This window comes from Anguilla anguilla, chromosome 3 (assembly GCF_013347855.1).
Source record: "Anguilla anguilla isolate fAngAng1 chromosome 3, fAngAng1.pri, whole genome shotgun sequence".
Taxonomy (NCBI): domain Eukaryota; kingdom Metazoa; phylum Chordata; class Actinopteri; order Anguilliformes; family Anguillidae; genus Anguilla; species Anguilla anguilla.
This window is the reverse complement of record NC_049203.1, coordinates 27057143-27080668: the sequence shown is the minus strand read 5'-3', so window position 1 is coordinate 27080668 and position 23526 is coordinate 27057143. Positions and strand designations below refer to the sequence as shown.

The following is a 23526-nucleotide window of genomic DNA, read 5'->3' as shown; positions in this document are numbered from 1 at the left end:
GTGTCACACTGGAACAATATCCATTCTCTCTGAGTGAGGGTACCAAGCTCTAGCTCTATGCCCTAGTCCTCCTGCTGACCCCTTGTGTCACACAAAACGTCTTCCCTACTTTGGGATTCAGTGATGGAAAAAGAGTGAACAATTTAAAAAGAACAGATCCTTATTTGACTTCATTAGTGTGCTTTGGATATCGGCTCAGGCGGAGCAGTCGTGAAAATGAGTAACCGGTTCCCCAGGGACTTTCAAGGGGAAGACCAGTTCCTCAGACCCCCCCCCCCATATTCATAAAAGCTTTCGTTCCAACACGGCCAAGACTGGATACCTTAGCGGTGTGGAAATAGGGGCATTCAATCGCACATAAAGACTCATTAGCCACATTTCCAGAGCCAGGCCAGCCAGGTTGAGTCAAAAAACCTGAGCGAGTTCCTGCCTGAAGCCTTTGGGCCCGATTGCTCGTTCACCGTCAGGCCTCAGGGGTGCCAAAGTAACTCCAAATCACTCGCACGCAACAGCTTAGCGTTAACATCACACTCCCAAAAAAGGATCGCCGCTAGCGTCCACATTATACTGAAAGTCTACCCATCCTAACCCTGTCCTTGGCCATGACCACGCACCTAGATCAGCACACATTGAAGACTTGAGGGAATTGAGAGTCATGGGCTCGAGGCACCAAGAAGGTGCAAAAGTCCAGCAGTGGCTGTGGGGAAAGCACCAAGCACTGGCAGGAACTGGCTCACCTGCGGAAATACAGCTAGCCTAGCGCAGCGCCAATCAATCCTGGTCCCAGAGAGCCACGGGGTCTGCTGCAGCAAATTTAGACCAGGCGAGGCCACTCAACTATGCTTTAACTCAGTGTTTCTCAACCCCGGTCCTGGGGACCCACTGCCCTGCATGTTTTAGATGTTTCCCTGCTCCAACACATCTAATTCAAATGAACGGGTCCGTCATCAAGCTCTGCAGAAGACTGACAGCGACCCATTCATTTTGAATCAGGTGTGTTGGAGCAGGGAAACATCTAAAACATTCAGGGCAGTGGGTCCCCAGGACCAGGGTTGAGAAACACTGCTTTAACTGATTGAATAATTGCTGAGAAACAACGAAAGGTAGCAGACCCTGTGGCCCTCCAGGCCCAAGGTTAAGAACCACCATTTTAACAGTTAAAACCACAGGTGGGACGCAGGCAGTCAAACCCACAAACGACTATCAAGGAGATACGCGCACAAACATTCGCTCACACTCTGCAGACCTGTACATACCATTGGAAGAACTGGAGGGAAAAAACTGCCATTGTTCTCTTTTCAAAAGAGGAATGGAAACGACAGGGAAGAAAGCATGCTAAATCTAAAAGCACAACAGAGACAATAGATGGGAAGAAAGGATCTCCAACTGCCAGTTTTTTTACCAATGCCTTCTGACCAATCAGGCATGTTACACAGTCTCTGAGCAAATAGTCTTCTATTTGCACGAGACCTTTATTTGTTAATAAACACAAGGGTCATCTTTCGTTGTCACAGGAATTTCGCCAAATTTTGCAGCCCCAACTGTGAGCCCACCCTTCCTTTACAACATATAGAAATGGACATTTGTATTATTATTTTTCGTTACCCTCAATATTTACACAGTTCCAGAAAAATGGCAGCTCTGCCCCATGGTAAGACATGGTCGCTGTTGCAACAAATTTTTTGAATGATTAAAATCCAGCAGTGTGTGGAGGAGCCAAAGGCAAAGGAGCGACACACAGACAGACAAATATTGCGACCTCTCGTCTTGCTCAGGGAGAAATAAACAGTGTACTGACAGTGTCATTGGGAAGGGGGGGGGGGGGGCAAGGCGATGGATGGAGCCGACTTGGCGGACGCATCGTCCCATCTGAGGTGAAAAACTGACAAATTTGTCGAAAAGACAAACTGAATAATAAACAAAAGATGACATCATCAACTGAAGATGGGGGGGAAAGGGGGGTGTCCACGAAACAGCGGTCTTCTGGCGCACGCCTCTACGGCCTGGGAGATCGGCTTTCCAGCCACGCCCCAGCAAGACACGCCCCCCCCCCCCCCCCCACGGCGCACAAAGCGCGTAAAACAGAACAGGAATGCGAGGGAAAGTAGGGGGAGAGGGCGGGGCCAGCATGGCACTTGTGACAATCTTAAGGAAAAAGAGGAGGAGTAACAGAGCTGTGGCCGATGCACGGAAGGAAAGGGGGGGGGCGGAGGATGGTGGTGGGAGGGGGCATCACCTCTGCACCGACGCTCTGGAGCCCAGAGCCAGCTTCCCCCTGCTGCCCCCTCTGCTGTAGTCCCGGCTGGGGCTCTCCTTCCCCGAGCCGCCGCCGCCGCCCCCGGGGGGGCCCCTGGCCTGCCGTCGCTTCCCCTTGGCCTCCGGCTCCGAGTCACTGAGCTCCAGGTCGGGGCAGTACCCGTCGTTCTCCTGGTAGGACGGGGCCTTGCCGGCGTGCCGCTCGGGCGCCGACTTGCCCCACGGCCGCTCCTTGCCGGAGCCTTTTCGGGAGGGCTTGTCCGGGCCCCGCAGGTCCTCGGGGGTCCGCACCAGGCAGACCGTGGCCTCCTTGAGAGACCTGCCGAAATGCTCCACGCCCGGCTTCCGGAGGCCTCCCAGGGTCCCCACGTCGGCGGCGGCGGCGGGCCCCAGCTGGCAGGAAGCGTCCCTCTGGGGCAGGGGCTTCTCCATCACCCCGTTGGATTTGGGCGGGCGGGCGCGCTGAGGGGCCTCCAGCTTGCCGCCGCCCCCGTTAGCGGAGCGGCCGTGGAGGGCGGCGTGCAGCGCCAGCGGTTTGCCCGACGGCTTGGCGGGGAGCGGCGGGCCCCCGCCGGCCACGCCCTCCGCCTCCGCGCGGGATCGCCCCGAGGTGGCCAGGAGCCCGTTGGCGTGGTCCTCCTTCCGGACCCGGCCCGCGTAGTGCTGGGACTTCCCCGTCGGGACCGCCCCGCCCCCGACGACGCTCCGCTCGTACACGTTCCCGCTGGTGTCCGGGCACAGGGGTCCGTTGCCCGATTTGGAGCTGGTCTTCCCGTTCCCCAGTGTCACTTTAGGCATCTTGAGTTTCAGCGTGATTCTCGGGGGCGGCCGGAACAAGGCGCTGTCCAGTGTGTAAGACAGAGGGAGACCTTCAAAAAACACAAAAACACATTAAAAAAAATGTTAAAACTCAACAGCCCCAAAATACATTAATACCTCTGGTTAAAATTCTACGACCTTCTACAATCTAGAACAGGGATCTGAAACTCTGGTCCTGGAGAGGGTTCCGGCAGGTTTTAGTTTTCGACATTAAAAAAAACTACAACCGGTAACTAGTTTGTACTCAATAAACCAGGTAAGACGAGTTAACTGTAACTGTATTGCTGCTATGACTGATCTAGTAAGTGAGATGCAGCAGGCCCTGTGCCTCTCACAGACCAGGGTTAGAGACCCCAGAGCTAAAAATAATGCACTGTGAAGGAAATGTCACATATAAAAATGTTTAAAGCTTCCTCCTACCCCACATATCTGGGTCAACCCACAAACACTCCCCCCACTACAAAGGCCCCGTGGCCCCTCCCCTGCGAGCGGTCACCTGCAGAAAGCTCCTGGTTGATCAGCTGCACCTGCAGGTTGAAGATCTGCTCCTGCGCCTTGCTCTGGGACAGCTTGAGCTTCTCCCGCCGGCTCACCATGTAGCACAGGTTCCTCACCTGCGCGGAGAGCGCAGGCGCCAGCGAGCGAGCGAGCGGGGGCGAGAAAACGGAGAGAGAGGCCGCGTCACAGACCGCCACACGCATCCATCCCGCTTCGCTTCACAAGCAAGCCCACAACCCCCGTAACTCAGCGCTAATCAACACGACCAAAGAGACCCAGCGAACGCATCACCGACCCACAGGTGACCAACCCCCCACTCAACCTTAAAAAAAAACACACTGCAATATACTGAAATAAACCATCAACATCTGAAAATATATTCCAACACTTTAGGCAAATAACACAAACGAGAGCCACTTTTTAGATATTGTAATATTTAAAAAAATATATACTGCAGTGAAATATTTCAGTCGTTTAGCATTTTCTAAAAGGGCAGACGGCAGCGTGCTGCGTCCGCGCGCGGAGCTGGGACCCACCCTCTCCAGGTCCTGCCGCAGGTGCATGAACATGCGCATGCGGGTGTGCACGCTGTCCTCCTTGGGCTGCAGCAGGAGGTTCTCCTCCCCTTCCTTGGGGGGCAGGAGGGCCTTGTTGAAGTTGCTCTTCCTCTTCAGCTTCCAGTACTGGAAGACAAAGTCCAGCACCAGCTGGGGGAGGCCGAGGGCCTGGGCCAGCTCCTCGGGCCGCACCAGGGCGTAGAACTCCTCCTCCAGCTCCTTCAGCTTCTGGGCCCGCAGGCCCACCTTCTCGGTGTCGCTGGGGGCCTTGTGGCGGGCGGGGCTCAGGCCCGGCTCGCCGGCCTTGGTCTTGCTGTGCTTCAGGCAGTAGGACTTGAACTTGACCTCGTCGCCCTCGTCCAGGATGGTCTTCATCTCCAGGCTGTGCTCGAAGGCGCAGGTCACGTGGAAGGGGATGGTGCAGCTCTTTACCGAACACTGTGGGGGGGGTGGGGGATGGGGGGAAATCACATAGGGTTCACAAGTGAACATCCCTCCAGAACATTCTGAAAATATCCAGAAAAGTTACAAAACTGAATTTTCACTTCACATTATGTTGAGATTAGATCCATTTAGTCTAATTGGGGGCAAACCTACATCCAGAAAAGAGAATTTTACACTGCAGATTCCAGTGAGATTCCATCCTATCCATATTCCACTGAGTATCAAGAGATAACACTGTTGTGACTCTCCATCTCCATACTAGGAGTATACAACAGAGAGGAGCTCCATCACTCACTTTACATTGTACAGTACATTGGTAGCAACCAACAGAAATTGTCAATGGTGGGTACTTCCTGGATACACACAGGGTGCACGGAAGAGGCGCTGTATACTGGCTGTTACCTACATACTAAGCGACTGGAGGAACTGCGGTCTGTTTTATATGAGTACAGTGACATCACCACTGTCTTATCCCCTTATCCCAGCCTTATATATATTACCCCTGTATACACTGAGGAATCTGAGAAGGTGAGAACTGGACCCAAGCTGCGGAGCGGCAGCTGGACGTCGGGCTGGGCCCCCACCTGGATGCAGGCGCCCGTCTTCAGCTTGCAGAGGCTGCAGATGAGGGACCAGCGGCTGGGGGGGATGTGGGACACCTTGGTGATGGGCTCCATCCTCTCGGGGCAGGCGATGCTCACCTGCAGCCGGGAGATGAATCAAATTAATCAAAACGAGATGGACCGGTATGTAAAAAAAAAAAAAAGTTACATAATTTTACAGCGTAATCCTTGATCAATTTTTAAGCTAAACTGTAAGTCTTCAGGAACATATATGATTTTGTTGCATTTGAATTATGAAATAAAATCAACAAATCAAGTTTGGCTAAAAACATCACATGGGTGAAAGCTGCACATAGGACCAGTGGAGAGGAGAGGGCCAGTGTGTGTGTGAGGATTGTGGGTAGGACCTGCACATAGGACCAGTGGAGAGGAGAAGGCCTGTGTGTGAGTGAGGATTGTGGGTAGGACCTGCACATAGGACCAGTGGAGAGGAGAGGGCCTGTGTGTGTATGGATTATGGGTAGGACCTGCACATAGGACCAGTGGAGAGGAGAGGGCCTGTGTGTGAGTGAGGATTGTGGGTAGGACCTGCACATAGGACCAGTGGAGAGCAGAGGGCCAGTGTGTGAGTGAGGATTGTGGGCAGGACCTGCACATAGGACCAGTGGAGAGGAGAGGGCCAGTGTGTGAGTGAGGATTGTGGGCAGGACCTGCACATAGGACCAGTGGAGAGGAGAGGGCCAGTGTGTGTGTGAGGATTGTGGGTAGGACCTGCACATAGGACCAGTGGAGAGGAGAGGGCCTGTGTGTGTATGGATTATGGGTAGGACCTGCACATAGGACCAGTGGAGAGGCGAGGGCCAGTGTGTGAGTGAGGATTGTGGGTAGGACCTGCACATAGGACCAGTGGAGAGCAGAGGGCCAGTGTGTGAGTGAGGATTGTGGGCAGGACCTGCACATAGGACCAGTGGAGAGGAGAGGGCCAGTGTGTGAGTGAGGATTGTGGGTAGGACCTGCACATAGGACCAGTGGAGAGGCGAGGGCCAGTGTGTGAGTGAGGATTGTGGGTAGGACCTGCACATAGGACCAGTGGAGAGGCGAGGGCCAGTGTGTGAGTGAGGATTGTGGGTAGGACCTGCACATAGGACCAGTGGAGAGGAGAGGGCCAGTGTGTGAGTGAGGATTGTGGGTAGGACCTGCACATAGGACCAGTGGAGAGGAGAGGGCCAGTGTGTGAGTGAGGATTGTGGGTAGGACCTGCACATAGGACCAGTGGAGAGGAGAGGGCCAGTGTGTGAGTGAGGATTGTGGGTAGGACCCGCACATAGGACCAGTGGAGAGGAGAGGGCCAGTGTGTGAGTGAGGATTGTGGGTAGGACCTGCACATAGGACCAATGGAGAGGAGAGGGCCAGTGTGTGAGTGAGGATTGTGGGTAGGACCTGCACATAGGACCAGTGGAGAGGCGAGGGCCAGTGTGTGAGTGAGGATTGTGGGTAGGACCTGCACATAGGACCAGTGGAGAGGAGAGGGCCATTGTGCGAGTGAGGATTGTGGGTAGGACCTGCACATAGGACCAGTGGAGAGGAGAGGGCCAGTGTGTGAGTGAGGATTGTGGGTAGGACCTGCACACAGGACCAGTGGAGAGGAGAGGGCCTGTGTGTGAGTGAGGATTGTGGGTAGGACCTGCACATAGGACCAGTGGAGAGGAGAGGGCCAGTGTGTGAGTGAGGATTGTGGGTAGGCTCAGCCGTTACCTCAGGGATCCACAGGGCGCAGCTGACGTGGGCCCACTTGGTGCCGGCCCGTGTGGCCTTCATGGCCCCGCCCTTCTTTGGGCACAGCAGGCACTGGGGGTCGATGCCCAGGACACAGGTCCTGCAGAGCCAGTTTCCGTCCGGCACCTTGACAATGCCATAGCAAGCCTGCGAGCACAAAACATACTGAGTCAGAATGGCGGCTAGATTCAATGCAGGAACAGCCCCACCTGGAATCATATAATTATTTTACATTAGTTTATTATTTGAAAACCCTTCTGATGTCACTATAATTTATGCAGATTACAGCCAAATCTAAAAGAAAAATCAATTTTAACCAAATATCATCAGAACAATATTTCATGATTGAACCTTTCGGTTAGTAGCATGCGTCTCAAAATATTTGACAGGATTTGCAAGAACGTTTTCAAATTCGACAGGCATCAGAACAGTGACAGCATTTAATATTTGACTGAGATGTGGGTACAATGGGTTAGTTTAGAATGGCAGCGGAGATATCCCTTGAACAGGACAGAAAGCCTCAATCCACAACAGGTAAAAAGCCTGTTCTGCAAGTTACCGCATTCCGTAAGTGGTTAAAAGCCATTGTACAATCCTATAGAGCTGAGGGATGAAAGAACTTCCAGCAGTGGTTGTCCACGCAATCAATACAATCTACTAACCTAAAAAATGTTCTTGATGTAATAAGATAATGTCATGACGACCATTGATAGTGATCCTGATGATCAGCGCTGTTCGTTGCCTAAACCTGCCTGTTGGCACTTATACAAGTCGCTCTGAATAATAGCCTAAATGCAAATGTAGGATCTTGTCTGGAAGTGTTCAAAAGAACCCCCCAGTGCATGCTGGGAGCGGCGCTCCCTCCGCACACCTGATGCACGCAGATGTTGCACTTGTCGCAGAACACCATGTCGTTGCCCTCCTCGCTGTCGGGGGAGCGGCACACGTCGCAGATGACGTCCTCGTCGTACTCGATGCCCAGGCCTTCCTCCGTCTCGATGGCGTGGTTCATGTTGTCGTGGCACTGCCGCTCCAGGGCCTCCATCACGCGCTCCATGGTCAGCTCGTCCACCGCAGCCTCGCCTGGGACACACGGCCAGCGTTAAGCTGAAGCAGCCGCCGTAACAGTCACCTCGGCCGCGCGAGCACAGAAAAACGCCCCGCCGGCCCAGCATGCAACTGTGCGCCACCGCAGCGATGCACGCACACGCAGCAAACAGCCACCGGCTAGCCTTACGAAGGGGTTCAGCAAATATTTCAGCTAAATAAAAGAGGGAGGTGAATCAAGTGTAGATGCTACAAACACATGTTGAAATACATTTTAAAGCTAGCTGGCATTTTTAAAACTGAGAAATTGATTTTTTTTTTTAATTTTTTGCTTGGGGTAAGAGCATTACTGGAGTGGAGCAGGTGACACGAAACATGATTTCATTACAAAAGGTGTAGAATGATATTTAAGCTCACTCAATGCCGCTCATAGGCTTCGAAACCACGCTTTCAGACACACACACTTGTGCACTGCACTGCACAGGAACTCATCTTCAGTTCCGCAGCGCACACTTCTGTGGTGGTGCAGCCCACAAATTACAGTCATAAAAACTCACTGATGACACGCTCCTGACAGGACAGGAAGCATCCGCCATGCTTGATATAATGGAAAGATGGCAGGCTTTGTGTATCACTAATGTTTTTTTTTTGCAGTTTCTTCAAAAACCATATATCAGTGCTTTTGAGGAACAGAAAAGCACCATACCCATTCAGCTGACAAATGTATGCTCCTTTTATTTTTCAGTGGCGATACAGTGAAGATAAAACAAGATGCTGCTTGTCTATGCTGTTTAGTACATAGCTAAAAGCTCAAGCCCCGGTTCTAACACCAGTAGCCCGGGATTCTGTGTAACTGACGACCACATACCAAAACCTGCACTGACCTTACGAGAACAGACTAGACCAGACAAGACAAGACAAGACAGCATGCTAAAATGAACAGGGCCAAAGAAAACACTTTGGTTAGAACATACGAGGAACTTCTACATACAGAGGAATTTAAAACAGGAATGAGAAGATCTAAACATAGGCTACATCAACCGCAACACCCCAACCAAAAACCTAACGTCAGCAGAAAGTCAGCTGTAGTTCTCTCAGTTTTAAGAGTTTAAAGCCAGGGTCAGAAGACCCCTAGGGGTCCTTCGAGGGATCCGCAGAAAAGAAATTCAAGTTAATATTAGTGATGGGGAAATTTTCATTTTAAAAATGAGGGCAAAAAACATTTGTTTGCTTTTTGCACATTTATAATTTGTTTTGATATTACAAAATGCATTCAAATAATTCCTCCCATCAGGCAGCCATGAAATGCAGTGACTTGTAAAAAGAACTTCAACATAGCATACAGAGCTACCTATAGTTCCCGTGACAGACACTTAGCTCTGGTAAGAAAATATATTTCCGGCTACATTTTATCTTTTGCGATCGCAATAGTGTACTATCCAAGTAGGGGTCCTTGGTCTAAAAAAGATCGAAGATCCCTGGCCTAAATAATACAACATCCATACCGTCCTGCGGCCTTCTCCTACCAAAGGGCCGGGCTTGGCTGTGCTAGGACAGGAGACAACCCAGCAAAACCAGGCCGCCGCTTGAACTGGCCTGTAGGGGGCGGGTGTTCCTCTAGTAATATTACAAATGAAAATAAAATGACATGCCACTGCCGCCAAAGCCATGCTGCTGGAGGTCTCCTTTCAGAAACCTTAAACCACAGTCCCAACTTACGGCAGCCATTGATTCCCTTTCCATCATAATTAGCATTGGCAAGTATTTTAATCATTATTACCGCCCTTGATTCTGCTAGCGCAAGCCGCATGTGAAGAGTCTTCCTCAGACTCATGTCAGTGCAGCCTCGCTTTGAGGGCTGAGGTGCGAAAAAGCAGCAGTAGCTCAACGTCGTGTTTTTCAGTGGAGCACATGCCTGTCCGCACTCTCCTGAAGCGAAAGGGAAAGGATACAAATGTACATAAATGTGCTATCAAACCCCCGCAATGGCCCCTCCCTTACCCATCTCCCCCAGCTCGGCGTTGAGCTCCTGCAGCCAGTACAGGTCCATGTCGTCCAGGTCGTAGCGGCACATGGCCTCTGCCAGCTCCAGGATGTTGACGTAGCCTGGCTCAGTGGGCTCCGGGTTCCAGCACTGGATGTACTTCCTCTGGCGAGAGAACAGGGTCTCCTTGGGCTTTTCCGCAATGATCCTGTATACAGACAGAGCAGCTCTATCCGTTACCCTCTACGGTTTATACTTGTCTGTATAAAGCTAATAGGAAACACAAGAGCCTTGAGGATGGGCCATTGCAGGTCCCATCTTTAGGAAAATGAGTTCCTCATTTGAAGAGGAAATTACAAACTACGTTACAAATTTAGTAATGTCGGTCAAACAGGAAGCAAGGCCTGGGCTTGTAAAAGTTTTGTCGTGTGCAGTATAGTCGACCCACCAGTGTTATACCTTAACTGAGGCAAGTTCTGCCATCAAAACAAGTCTAGCAAGTTTGCTAAGCCTCCAGCATAACAGCTAAAAGTCCATCAAGGTTCCAGCAACTGCAGTGTTTGGATCCACAATAACAATAATTGTTTTTTTAATTCGCTGACCGGGCTTGTCTGGCGAGAGCCTCACCTGAGAGACGGCTGGGGGATGGTGTCGGGGCTGGCGGGCACCTGAACGCCCTTCTCCCACTCCTGCCTCCAGGTGTCCGCCAGCAGGTAGTAGTCCTCAGGCGACACATGGTGGGAGTCCGGCAGCTTCATGGCGCTGATCAGGTCTTTTCGGAACACCTTTGGAGTGGGCGTTTGGGGACAGTGCGGCAGGATTAGGAGTCTCACCATCCAGGCACACATTAACCAATCAGTCTTTCGAGCTGTACTTCGTACAGGGCCATTTACAGACAAGCTGTCACGGTTCACATTTTTCCAGAAGGAATGAGAAAGCACATTAACATAAAGAGACCATGTGAGGTAACAAAGCTGAACTGAAATGTTGGTTTCCGTCATAACACAGGAAGTGCTCCTCCCGTTCAGTTCACAGGTGAGCTGGCTGAGGACTGAGGACAGGGTGGGGTGGGGGGGGAGTTGGCCTTACCTCCGCGGGTTTCTTTGGCATGGTAGTGGGGGTTTCTGGTTTGCTTCCATACTTGTTGGAAGAGCAAAAGGAGGTTGAAGGACCTGGAGGGAGGGGGGGAGAGACAGAGAAAGGAAGAGAGAGAGGGATGGACAGACAGAGAGGGAGAGAGAAGGAGGAAAGAAATAGGGAGGGAGAGAGAGGGAAAGAAGAATCGAGGGAGAGAGCATACAAAAGTACATATTTAGTAAACCATGTCTATGGTTATGACACAGCATGCTATTTTACAAGCATTTTCTTCCCAACAACACAAAAACTTTTAAAAACACACACAAAATCCTCGGATCTGGGGAAGGTTGGACGCAGGCGTCGTCTCTCTATCAGAGCTGTGCCGATGTGACAGGAGGTGGCATTTTTAACGCAGGCGCAGCCAGAGCGACCACACCTGCGGGAGGCGCTGTACTCACTCTCATTATCTGAACTGTCACTGCTGCTTGAAGACCTGAGCCTTTTCATCCTGAAGTATCCTGCAAGGAGGGAGGGAGAGAGAGAGAGAACGGGGTTACCGAGGGCATGCTGGGTAGCGAGCGGGGGAGGGGAGCGGGGGTGGAGAGAACAGAGGGAGAGAGCTCTTTCACAGAGTCTCCACTCTAGGGGAGCTCTTGACAAAGCAGACACATCTGGAGCTCATCAGTGCACATTGGAGGAAACTGGGCAGAGGGAAAGTCCCTCTCTGAATGGCTTCCCTCAGATCAAACTCGTACAGTAAACACTGCTCTGCCCGGCACTCACCATAAATCCAAAGTTGAAGAGCATGCTAGTGTATTCGCCTGCTGGTGCTGTACTAATGATATCCTCCACTCATCCCTGCAAAAGAGGAGAGAAAAGAAAGAACATGGCCCCGGGGTTAGTTAACAAAGGGCACACGACAGATTCATTTAATGAGGTGGCATCACTGTGGCAACAGCAGCCCATTTTATACACGTGCTGGAGTGCAGCATGGCTCCTTAGCTTGCCTTTAATTATATAACATCTTGCCCTCCCACCCCACCCCACCCCGTGTGTTTGGCACAGTTCATTCTCCCTCCCACCCCTTTTGCACTAAAGCCTGCAAACGCAACACAAAAATAAACAAGGCCGTTAAGCCAATGGCATTAAGGATGGCTCCGGGGCTAGGGCTGTAAAAGGCCAGAAATACGGGCTAAAATAAGGATTGGAGGGCTGTGACATCACTGTACTGGCAGAAAACAGATGAGCTCCACCAATCGTGGAGCGTGTTGGTAACAACTGCTAAGAATAACGCTGATGGTGACTGGTTGATACTTCCTGGTCATGCGTCTAGGATCCCTGAGGGAATTACCAGAAAGTTTCCTCCATTCATCATTGTCATTTGTCTATTGGTTGTCACAAATGTAGTCTGTGACCGGTGGACCTACTCTCCATTTTACCTCTGGAAAGGTGAGATCGCAGCCGTCTCACCCTGATTTTACCGCCTCTCTTCCCCTGGCTCTGAGACTGTGCCACGCGGCGCCCGCCATGGCCGGAGCGGCGGCGCGACTCGCCCGCTACGGGCCCCGTCTCCCGGCCCACACACAGGCCCCCATTGTTCCCTTTCCCCAGCAGAGGGACTCAAAGACCCAGCAGCCCCCACAGAGGCTGCAGTGTACCCACAGGCAGGAAGCGCCTCGCATTCCCCACCAGGGCAGAGGCGGCCGGGCCCGCGGTTTCGCCTCCTCTGAGCTTGCAGACACCCAGCAATGTCAGAATACCACTTACCGTCGAGCCGACTTTCAATTTAGCTACTATCGCACCAATGTCCACGCAATGAAAACCGTACCGGCTTTGACCAGAACCCCCAATCAAATATGAAACATTCGGACAGGTTTTAAGATATGCATCATGCAGCAAGTGCTTACATACGTGACTAAGCATTGTAAACAAGAATTTGTTCTTAATGACTTGCCTGGTAAAATAAAGGTGAAATAAAAATAAATAATTGTTCACCACGTCCTTCAAGTCAAAACCTGGAGTAATGCTGTACCACACAGTCGAGCAGCATTAGCTTTACCAAAAACCCATAACAGAAATATTTAAAAAAGGTTTTTGATATTCATCAAGTAGCCTACTTGTATGCCGTACCGACTTTGTTTAATCACACTCTGGAGGCCTGAAGACAGTTACTACTCCCTCTCCCAGGCGATAGCCACAAAATGAAAGTCAAATGAGAAATATAAAGTTCTGTCATGTAAAATCAGATTTAATTTTGTAATCAGCTCTTCAACCCTTTAAATAGAAAGATCACAAATATGTGATTGAAGGCTAACTGAACATTCTAATGCAACCAGTAACTGAAAGCAACAGAGTTCTAGAACACTGGTGTATAATTTTCAAATAAACATTCAAAAAACCTGCTCTTCAAAGGGATAAAGACTATAGAAAGGCCTCTCATGATGTACAGTACAGTCAAGCATGGTGATGAATTAATGGTTATGAAATCAAGCTAAAGTGACACTTTCCCCTTCAGGCAAGTTGTCGAGACTCGTTTTAATTTAGGTTCCACTTCAGCCATTTATCTTTTCACTACATCGGAGAAGAATGGCACTGTCACTAAACACAATGAACGGAACAGTGACTACTTTCACAGTTTATAAATCCACGGATAAGCGAGAAAGACCTGAATATAAAATTATGGTTATGGTTGACTCCTTTCTGCTCAGTTTCTAAACTGTGAAACGGTCACCCAAGTTGTCAACCGTGGCCAACAAAGCTGTGGAATCGCACTCTCTCTGCAGGTGGCTCAATAAAACGCCTCAGGCATGGCCGACAGCCATGACTCAACTTAGCCTACGTGGGCTACATATGCTCCGAGTGACAGGAAGTTGCAAAATGGCCACTGACACATTTCCCCACAAGCGCGCAAATATGGAACCTGGCCGCCGTACGCCAGACGGAGCCTAAGGCCAGAGCACTCACACGGCAGTTCCTGTGGGTCATACACCCTCACATTCTGACAGCACAGAATGAATGCGAGAGCTTGTTTTTTTCCATAGCGCCGACACTCTGAACAATCTGATTGGTTCACAAAAGTAATCAAGATCTTGACATTATCCAATCAACACAGTAACCAGTGATGAAAATTTTAAAAAGCCCCAAATTACTAACAAAAGAACAAACATCCTGCATCTCAATCACCCAGGAAGTGTGTTGCAATAACAAGTCTGACCCAGTGACTCCCTATTGAATATGAGCAACACATCCTTGGGGATCAGTCTGGCACAGCTTGTAGAAGCTCCAAATCGGTCATGTGCAAACAAGCTCGGCGCTGCGGACGACACCATTTTGGCCCAGTTCCAGTGGTGCCGGCAATGAGTGTTCCAGAGTCATACTTGCATTCTGACAGTAAGAGCCTCCCACGCAGTTCACTACTGCCTGTACTTTTAATTGCAACAGTAGCAAGAACAAGAAGTGAAATCACAAGGAGTATATGAGTTTGTTCTCAGTGTTTCCCCAACGTAGAGACAGCAGTGGCACAGTGCCACGATTGACTTTCTGGCACCGTTGCTAGAATTTATTCTTTTAAAAGCTACGTTTAGAGGCAAATCGGCCCATTGGCTCAGAATAAGTTTGTTGAAACGAACAAGTAAAGCTGAGGCCTGCATTATATTGCAAACCATTTTTCCTTGACACCACCATTAGCAGAACATTAAAGGCAGACTATGTAGGATTTTTTTACTTGAAAATATTATAAAATAACCATGCTACAGCATATCTACGATGCACTGGCAGTGTATGTCTTTACTTAGTTTTGCAGAATTTGTCCACCTTTTACCTGTATTTTTTATTCTAAAATGTGTATGGGACGTTTCTGGGCGTGGTGCTTTTCTGTGTGGGGAGGGGTGGCTGTGGCTACAGAGCCTGTGGTTTGGGATCAGATTCCAATAAAGTGTTTGTTGCTAGTTTGCTGCAATGGCAGATGTTAAGAAGCCTAGATACAATGAAGCAAAAATACAAGTCGACAGGGCTCTTTCAAAAAACTAGTCAACCTTGAACTTACTTTTCTTCAGTGGCCTCAGCTGAAGTTCTCTATGGGGATGAAAAGCGATGTGGAGTTGGCCTGCTTTCTGTTGGACCTGTAAGTAACGTTACTTTTAGCTAGTTACCTTACGCAGCTAGATGCCGAGGTTGGGTAGCTTTTGCATGTCTTACCCTTTCTTTTTGCTTATAGGGCTGGAGTGTGTGTCTTTGATGGGTTCGTAAGCGGGGTTTATAAGGACGATGGATGTGTGAGTACGGTTTACAAACAGAGAGTCTACAAGGGCCACAAAATCCTACATAGTATAGCTTAAATCTTCATTGTTATATTGGTCGTATTCAGGCAGGAAACTTTCATACATGGTTGCACTCGTTTGCTTTTGCTTTTAAGTCACCTTGTAATGTCTTATGTCATTGTTAGTTGTTTCAGGGGGGGGTTATGGGAGCCTTGTGCAGTGTTGTTCACTGCCCCAACTCATGCGTAGCCAGTGGTTAACACCTACAAGTGGTGGATGACTGACTTTACAGTACGCATGAGATGTTTGTAACAAACATCGGTGAGTCAAGCTGAGGTGCCAATCAGCTGTAGCAAAGTTCCAAGAGTCAGCCGTGTGACTGAGCATGCAACATTGAGTTGCACCGTAAGCCTGGGAAATCTCACGGAACTGCTAGAAAAAAAGTCATTGGGGAAACACTATCTATGTATCAAGTGTATAAAATGATCATAAAAATAACGCTCTGAAAAGCTGTAGAGTTATTTCGGTAACAGAAGAGAAAAATGTATATGTATAACCAGCTACAGTGAACTGCAATTAGGGCCTGAATGTCCATTTAGTCTGAAAGGCTAATGCAAGCAAACATGCGGGCACTCAGATTAAACATAATTAGCCCAGTGAAAGTGGCAACAACAAAAAAAAGATTATCTGAAAGGCAATGACACCAATTCTTCGATTATCCAAAGAAACCGCTACTTTGATGTGCAGTTATAAAAACACATCTGTGGCACATTCCCCGGGAGCAGTACAGATAGTGTGGAAGCAACTCATGGAGCCACTGTCCATTGTGATGTTATGCAATATAAATAGGTGCAACCACACACGGTAAATGGAAAAGCAGGTTTACAACAAATGTCCAAAAAGACATTTATGAGGGCATTCCCAAAACCTGTGCAAGCATATACAACTATTCTGGAAGAGTGAAATTCATAATCAGACTGGTATATTCAAATTATATTGTACATATACCCACTTTACACAAAGCTCAAGTGTATCTGTGAGGGATTTAATGTATATCCATTTTAGCATATCAGTACCTCCATGCAATCAGATATAGGCCTAAGTGTTGCTATAAGCTTCACATGGAATTCTGGGGATTGGAGGCAGACAGGAAAGGTATAACAACAGTCACACCATTTTCAGCATGGTCAATATTGGGATTTTAAAATAAATGGGTTAAATGGTTCAGGACTGACCCCTAATTCTGGAAATGCCAAGATGGCTTATAAAGAGACTAGTACAAAGATTTAAAGGTACATTTAGGCATTTAACAGACGCTCATATCCAGATCAACTCACACAGCTTACATTTTTAATGTCTTATCCATTTAAATGGCTGGATATGTACGTGAGGATTGAACCTGAAACCCCTTGAGTTTCAAGCCCAGTTCTCTATCCATTATACTACATGGAGCTATAAATCAAGTGTCCATTCATTCCATGTGTTCTAGTGAGAGGGAATGTCATGCGCTGAGGTCAGCGTGTGACATTCTTGTGGAAGGAATGAGGGGGGAAAAAAAGTCTTCTCTGTGAAAGTGGTTATTTGCTCTGCCGAATGTAGGCAAAACTTACCAAACTATAAGCTTATAAACTGCAGAGATAAATACATTTCACAGGGCACTAGGGAGGGGTGTATCACCCACATGGTTCAAAACTGCATTTAGGCCTCTTTAAATCTTCATTTTAGAGTCAATGTGTGTACTTTCTGCAAGGTGTCTGCCACAGACTGAGTGGGTTTTGGAGGCACGTTTATTATAACAACCGATTTAAAAATGGAACGCAGCAGGTGCGTCCAAATAATGACTTCAAGTAAATAATGATGAGTTATGGCAGAGCAAACATCAGCATCACTCCAGGACTGAGCACCAGCGAGCAAAAAGAAAAGGAGTAGAGACGGATGAAGCCCATTACTTTTTTACCATTACATTACATTACATTATAGGCATTTAGCTGACGCTCTTATCCAGAGCGACTTACAACAGTGTAACCAAACTCAGGATCAAGTCCACTTAAGTCCATTGAATAAAATGCAGATAAAAGCGTTTACTATAGTAGCATACAGTAAGGAAAAACAAGATAGCCTGAACCAAAAAAATTTTTTTTTTTTTTTTTTTTTTTTTTTTTTAAATAGTTATGGGAGAGGGTTTAGGGAAGAGGAGAGAGGTATACAGAGAAGAGGTGCGTCTTGAGTTTCCGTTTGAAGGTGCTCAGACACTCTGCTGTTCTGACCTCCACTGGAAGATCGTTCCACCATCGTGGGGCCAGAACTGCAAAGAGTCGAGACCTTGTTGCTGCTCGTGTAGGGGGAGGAATCAGCCGCCCTGTAGTAGCCGATCGGAGCGATCTGGCCGGCTTGTAGGGTCTGATCATCTTCTGCAGATAACCAGGAGCTGACCCCTTGACTGCTTGGAAAGCAAGCACCAGTGTCTTAAACCGGATGCGAGCTTGCACTGGTAGCCAGTGGAGGGAGATGAGGAGGGGAGTGACGTGGGAGTCACGAGGGAGGTTGTAAACCAGACGTGCTGCTGCATTCTGGATGAGCTGAAGGGGTCTGGTGGCTGATGCTGGGAGGCCAGCCAGGAGGGAGTTGCAGTAGTCCAGACGTGACAGTATCAACAGTACCAACTACTCCTTGTCAGTTACTCAGTTTCAAAGAATCAGCATGAATTGTTGGTTAACACCAGGTCAAGGATTGGCAGCATCTGGCTGCCCAACCCTTTTTGTGTCTCATAAAGCCTCACTTGTCACTTGGTACTGGAAAGGTTCACCTGCTTTGTATGATCCAGGGAAAGGATAGATCTGTGAGGGACAAGTGTTTGGCCATTTGGACCACAACCGAAATACAAAGGAGGTGGTGTAGCCTAACGCCCTTCATTTGTCTATCAGGACCAAGGACCCCACAGGGTCCTCATTGTGGTCACTACTGGTTCTGTACGTTATAATTAGCAGATTGTACCGCAGAACCACACATTTCACCTTGCTTGCTTTTTGGAGGTTAAGACCTGGTTTCTGCCCAGTTTTCCTTGTGTTTCTCTGTAAAGCGTCTTTGCAATGGTCCTCTGTAAATTAAATTTAACTTTTTATTAGCTAATGCCCCCCTCACACAGCCACACACACTTGCAGTCGCAAAAGTGCTTCTGCCTATCACCACCCGCTAAAACCACATTAGTAAAATTACTCTTTTTTTAATCCTTCAACCCATACCTGATCTTCTGGAACACAATCTCATTTGCTCTGAAAACAAATTTAAATGATAATGCCTGTGGCTGAACGTTTTCTGGGATGCCCTATTTTAGGCGTCTGGGAAAATGCCTGTCAAACATTAACAGTTCTCAGATAAGCTCAGTACCAATGAAAAAGGAAAAACTGATGTAGTGTCACTGTTTTACTGTAGCAATTCATGGCCTGGAGAAGCAATCCCCAACAGAAAACATATCTGTCAAACTTACCAGTTTTAAATGAAATCTCCATGGGAATTCTGCCAAAATTTCAAGTACCTACATCAAAGGTAAAGAACACTGGTTTTGTTCCAAGCAAGTATCCTGACTTGTTTTCCCCTTCTTTTTTTAAACAGCATTTTATACCTACACGGTTCACTCCAATATCAGAATCAGAGCAGAGTAGGATATCCACCTTAGAGTACAACATGCAGTTTGTAGCCCCAGCTTATAACATTATAAAGCTAATAATAATAATTTTAAAAAAAAACTGTCAGGCCAAGTAAAGAATTTAAAATTAAATAACAGAAGTTGGCTAAAAATCCTGAAATAGACGAGCTCTTGTTGTGTTTCCTTGATCTACATGGATGGCTCTTTTTAGGACTCAGAACCAGAACTTTTATTTAAACCGAAAATAAAGCAAAGGACTTTGAAGGTATAGGTTTTACTCAAAGGCCAGACCAAGTCTGCACAGAGCACTGTAAAGTGAATTGTAAATTTTCTCATCTCACTTACAGAATAGTGGCCACTGGCCAGGTCATTTGCCCTGATTGGGGCCTAGCTCCACTGAGCCGCCTGTTCACAGCACCACTCAAACAAACAGGGTTGACATAAGTCATTGACAGCAGACTCTCAGGATGCCAAGGACTGGTCTAGCAGCTTCACTTTTAGTCACAAAATGAGGTCAAGAGATGGGAAAAAAAGGAAAAAAAGCTCTAGGCTTTAGCTGCCCCTTCCGCCCAGAAGCAAACACTGCCAATGACAATAAATCTGACAATGACAACGATCGACTGCACACAAAGACACCAGAGGTGAAAGGTTCAGGTAAAAATTTGGGGAATTTTTAAATGTTACATGATAACAAGTCTAAAGAAAGGGAAATAAAATTGATCAAGTGCGCTAGACAATTCTTCAGAAAGAATTCATGTACCAGTATCATTGTTTGTGCAGAAAAGCGAGGTGTATGATTGCAAATCAATGAAAACACAGTAGCCTGGAAGTTATATGCTATACAGAAAGTTAGGCTTGGGAAAAATGTTGCTAACCACAGTAACCAGCTTGATATTTTTTCCAAAAAATAAAAAAAAGTTAGAAACCAAATGCAACAGAAACACTGCAAAAAATGTGAGAAGACAGTACCTTCAACAAACAAGCAGCACATGGTGAGGTTCAGTTCTCTGGTCAGGCAGGCCAGAGCAAACCCAGTCACCCTACAGAAAAAAGGAACAGCCTTTCTCGCTGTCCATGATTCACTGGAGGCGGAGTGCCCTAGCAGAAATGACTGCCCTTTCCTCAAGTTCCAATCATTTATTGGCTAGAGGCTTAGGGCCTGAACCCCATCAATGCAGCACTTCACAGAGAAGCAGACATCTGTGAAGGCGCACTCCACAAAAAGCTTGGTGGGGATCTGTTTGTTCTTAAGACACTGAAAACCAACAAAAGACTAGACAAATACTCACTTCCACAATTTAGACTGTCTTAGAGCGCAACTTTACACAAGGGAAAACATCCTGACCCACTCACATGTGAATATTATGACATGATGCAGTGTGGTAGACTTGATATAAACCCTTAAGCAAGGTAGTTACCATTCAACTTAATTGTATGAATTGGATTGGGCTACACATGCTATAATGCTGTATGTACTGCAAGTGAACCTGGATTAGGGTATATTAACATAATATTAAACACAGCAAAACCCCAGTTAAAGAAACTTCTCTTGAGTGCGACAAAATCATACATATATTATGTATGAGGGCCTCTTATCTCACACTAATGTTGTAAAGAACGCCTCTAAGGGCTTCCGGGTGGCTGGTGACAGAAGTACATCTGGCATTAGTTTGCACGCACTCAACTGGTTGTAAATGTTGGCTTTCCATCATATAAAATACCAGTGTGGGTAACAGGCTGCTCTCTGCCAGGGCTTTAACCTTGAAGACAGAGACATATGGGTGATCTGGGTCCCTAAATCATTCTGCAATAGATATGGGAATTCCTCTAAGGAATGCATTTGTTTACTGTAGTAGATGAAGCTGTATCAATCTAAAATGCACTGTGGCCAGTTATAAAACATCAAAATTTTCAGCCCCCTTAAGAACTCACAACCACTGTATCTGAGTTTAACCTGCCAAAAATAGACCTCGAAGGATGGAATGCGCCATCCGCCATGGGTTTCTCAGCCAGAAATGAGAACCCGCTCCTCCTTATGAATAGCTGCTTGTTTTTGTAAAATTAGTCTGCTTTCTGGGGGCATCTGCTCGCACTCACACACTTTGCCCTGATACGTTTTCAAGTGGACGAAGCCTACTAAAGAGGAGAGGGGGAAACACGGAAAACACATAAATGTTAAATGTTATCATTTGCTTTCTTCGGGTCAACTACTGACATTTTCCTGCAGCAGTCCATCCTCTCTTTGCAGGGAGCCATAGCACACGTTCCCTCAACTATGATCACCACTGTCACATACTCCCTCAAATTAACAAGGTGAGCCCTGGACCCGAGGGATTTCATGTGGCATCAGCGTCCAAATAAAAAAGACGACAGGACAGCCATGCATCCCATCTTGTCTGAGCTGAACTGTGGACTTAGGTAATGCAGAGAGCGTCCCTAGCTGCCTGCAGGCAAAAGCAACAGTCAATTACTGGGTAGCTTTTTTTTTTTTTTTTTTTTAAAGTATCCTAAAAAGCTAGCAGTACCCTGCACGCCTCACAGAGAGCTGCTTGAGGGGCTCGGGGTGGAAAGAGGCTGGACAAGGAAGCCTCAGTCCATGGAGAGATTCACTTCAGCCACATTTCCAAGAGACCTGACTAGAATGAAATGAATGAAAAAATACTTTTCAAAACATCTTCCACACAAAGCTTAACAAATACAACAAGTTACAACTGTACAGTAACAACAAAGGGAACAGGGAGGCAATGCATTTCGATGAGAGAGAGGTATAGTTTCGCCAACAGAAAAGCCGAGTTTCATTCCAGGTTTGAGCTGAACTGGGGGGGAAATGACCTGTTCTCCCCCATGCTATAGCCTCAAAGGTGGGTTCAAAAAGAGAGGGGTGGATTCTGTTAGGAAACAAAGCTTAGTCATTGGGAGAAAACCCTTTATAGCCACAAAAAAGTATTAAATGAGAGACTCTTTCAGTGGTCTTCATTAATGTTACCAGACATACTTTGGGAAACTCCACTTATACGAATTTAAATCGATTTTGCATGAATTATACGTCTCATGAATTGAAACAATGTCTTGTATAGTTTCCTATCAGCAAAGCAACGTTAGAGAAGAATTCCAGTGGAATAACTACTGGAAGTTATGTAGAGTGCCTTCAAGTGCCTTGCACACTGCAAACTCGTGTGAGTTAGCCAACTGCTTAGCTACCCACTTCTAGCAAATTACATGGGTGAGCATGTTGTTCTACTAGCCAGCAACCACTTCATTCTTAGTTAACATCGCAAAGCTAAATGGTTAGCAACTTATTTCCAATTGAAAGGGACAACACTGCAGATATGACTATTACTAGTGCTAGTCGAAATGACAAAACTCACATATGCAGCTAGTAAACACATCACATCTAACAGTGACAATAGGGCATTCGAAGCCACACGTTCTTAAAACCACACAGAGTGATCAAAATATCAGTACGTTTGCGACCTGCTTTATGGTGGCACGCCTCACCACAGCTAGCTAGCTACCCGCTACAGTGCTAGCCATTTCGGTTCAACGAAGAGCTAACAGACTGGATAGAAATGGCTTTGATACTCAAGGCTATCGGCTATGTGTGGGTCCTGACCAGCAATAATACTGTCCCCCTATCAATGGGAAAATGTCATAACAAATGGTTTGTAATCCATAAAATACGGCAAGCGCCCGGGTCCACCATTACAGAAAGCTTCCCTTTCTCTCACGGGATTACTGTTGGCCTTGGCGCCAAACTCTGTTCTCTCTGCTGCATGACGGTGCGGTGAATACGACACAATGTGGCTGAAATCAAACAAGGGCGCCACCTCCACTCATGGCAAAATAACACTTCCTCTAGCACTCCACATTAGCAATAGCTAGCTAGTTAGCTTACTCAGCGCCTATAACAACACATGCCGAGCTTTATCGTCACACGACTACATAACCTCCCAGTTACCAATTTACGTCCATTTTTTGATACAGTACTGAACCCCCTCCGGGGAAGAGCAGGACCGAGGAAAGCAGGCCCCACTGCCTGGATAAGCCATTCGGGGCTAGCGTTGGCACACACAGCCCTCTGAAGACACGAGCAGTATTGTTCATGCAGCGACCTTACCTTGCTTCAGAAATAAACGATCGGTACTGATCAGGATGTGTTTGGCCCGTTGTAAAACTCTTCTCAAAAACGCGCGTATGATTCAGAGTTTTATCGTTCGTTTTCCCCTATTTTATCCTCTATCATTCCACTCTGTCTTTTACCCTGCGCTGCAATCTCTTCCACCATAGCACAACAGCTCTATTGTACTAGCAGTACCTCCGGGTCCTAGACTCCGCCTTCTCGCTATGTTCTACAATTTTGCTTTTGCCTGCCTGAGTGGTGATTTTCAATCAACTTTATAAGTTTTTCAGTTGAACGCGTCACTACATTAAACGCGGGCATAATCGGATTCCTCAATGATACACCACGGGTCAAACAGCCACAAACACTCGCCCTACATGACCAGGACAGGAGTATCAAAATGACTCGCTCTTGCCACAGACGCAAATTGGACATTCGGCCTGCGGTACGAATAAAAATATCCTCAGCTACATTATTACA

The 23526-nt window shown here is 47.6% G+C and overlaps 1 protein-coding gene across 2 annotated transcripts; it reads right to left on the bottom strand.

Annotated features, from left to right (window-relative positions):
* Positions 1-1424: 1424 nt before the first annotated feature.
* Positions 1425-23411, bottom strand: jade3 (jade family PHD finger 3). Of its 2 annotated transcripts, none has more exons than XM_035409672.1 (12): positions 23044-23411; positions 11805-11879; positions 11480-11539; positions 11034-11116; positions 10572-10729; positions 9962-10152; positions 7785-7996; positions 6893-7060; positions 5159-5275; positions 4110-4568; positions 3572-3689; positions 1425-3125 (listed from the first exon to the last, which is right to left on the bottom strand). In XM_035409672.1, the coding sequence occupies exons 3-12, from the start codon at positions 11526-11528 to the stop codon at positions 2233-2235; spliced, it is 2448 nt and encodes an 815-aa protein (XP_035265563.1). In that variant the 5' UTR covers positions 11529-11539; positions 11805-11879; positions 23044-23411; the 3' UTR covers positions 1425-2232. The 2 variants fall into 2 exon arrangements, with proteins under 2 accessions (XP_035265563.1, XP_035265564.1); XM_035409673.1 differs by lacking the exon at positions 23044-23411 and adding an exon at positions 15067-15926.
* Between the last annotated feature and the right edge of the window lie 115 nt (positions 23412-23526).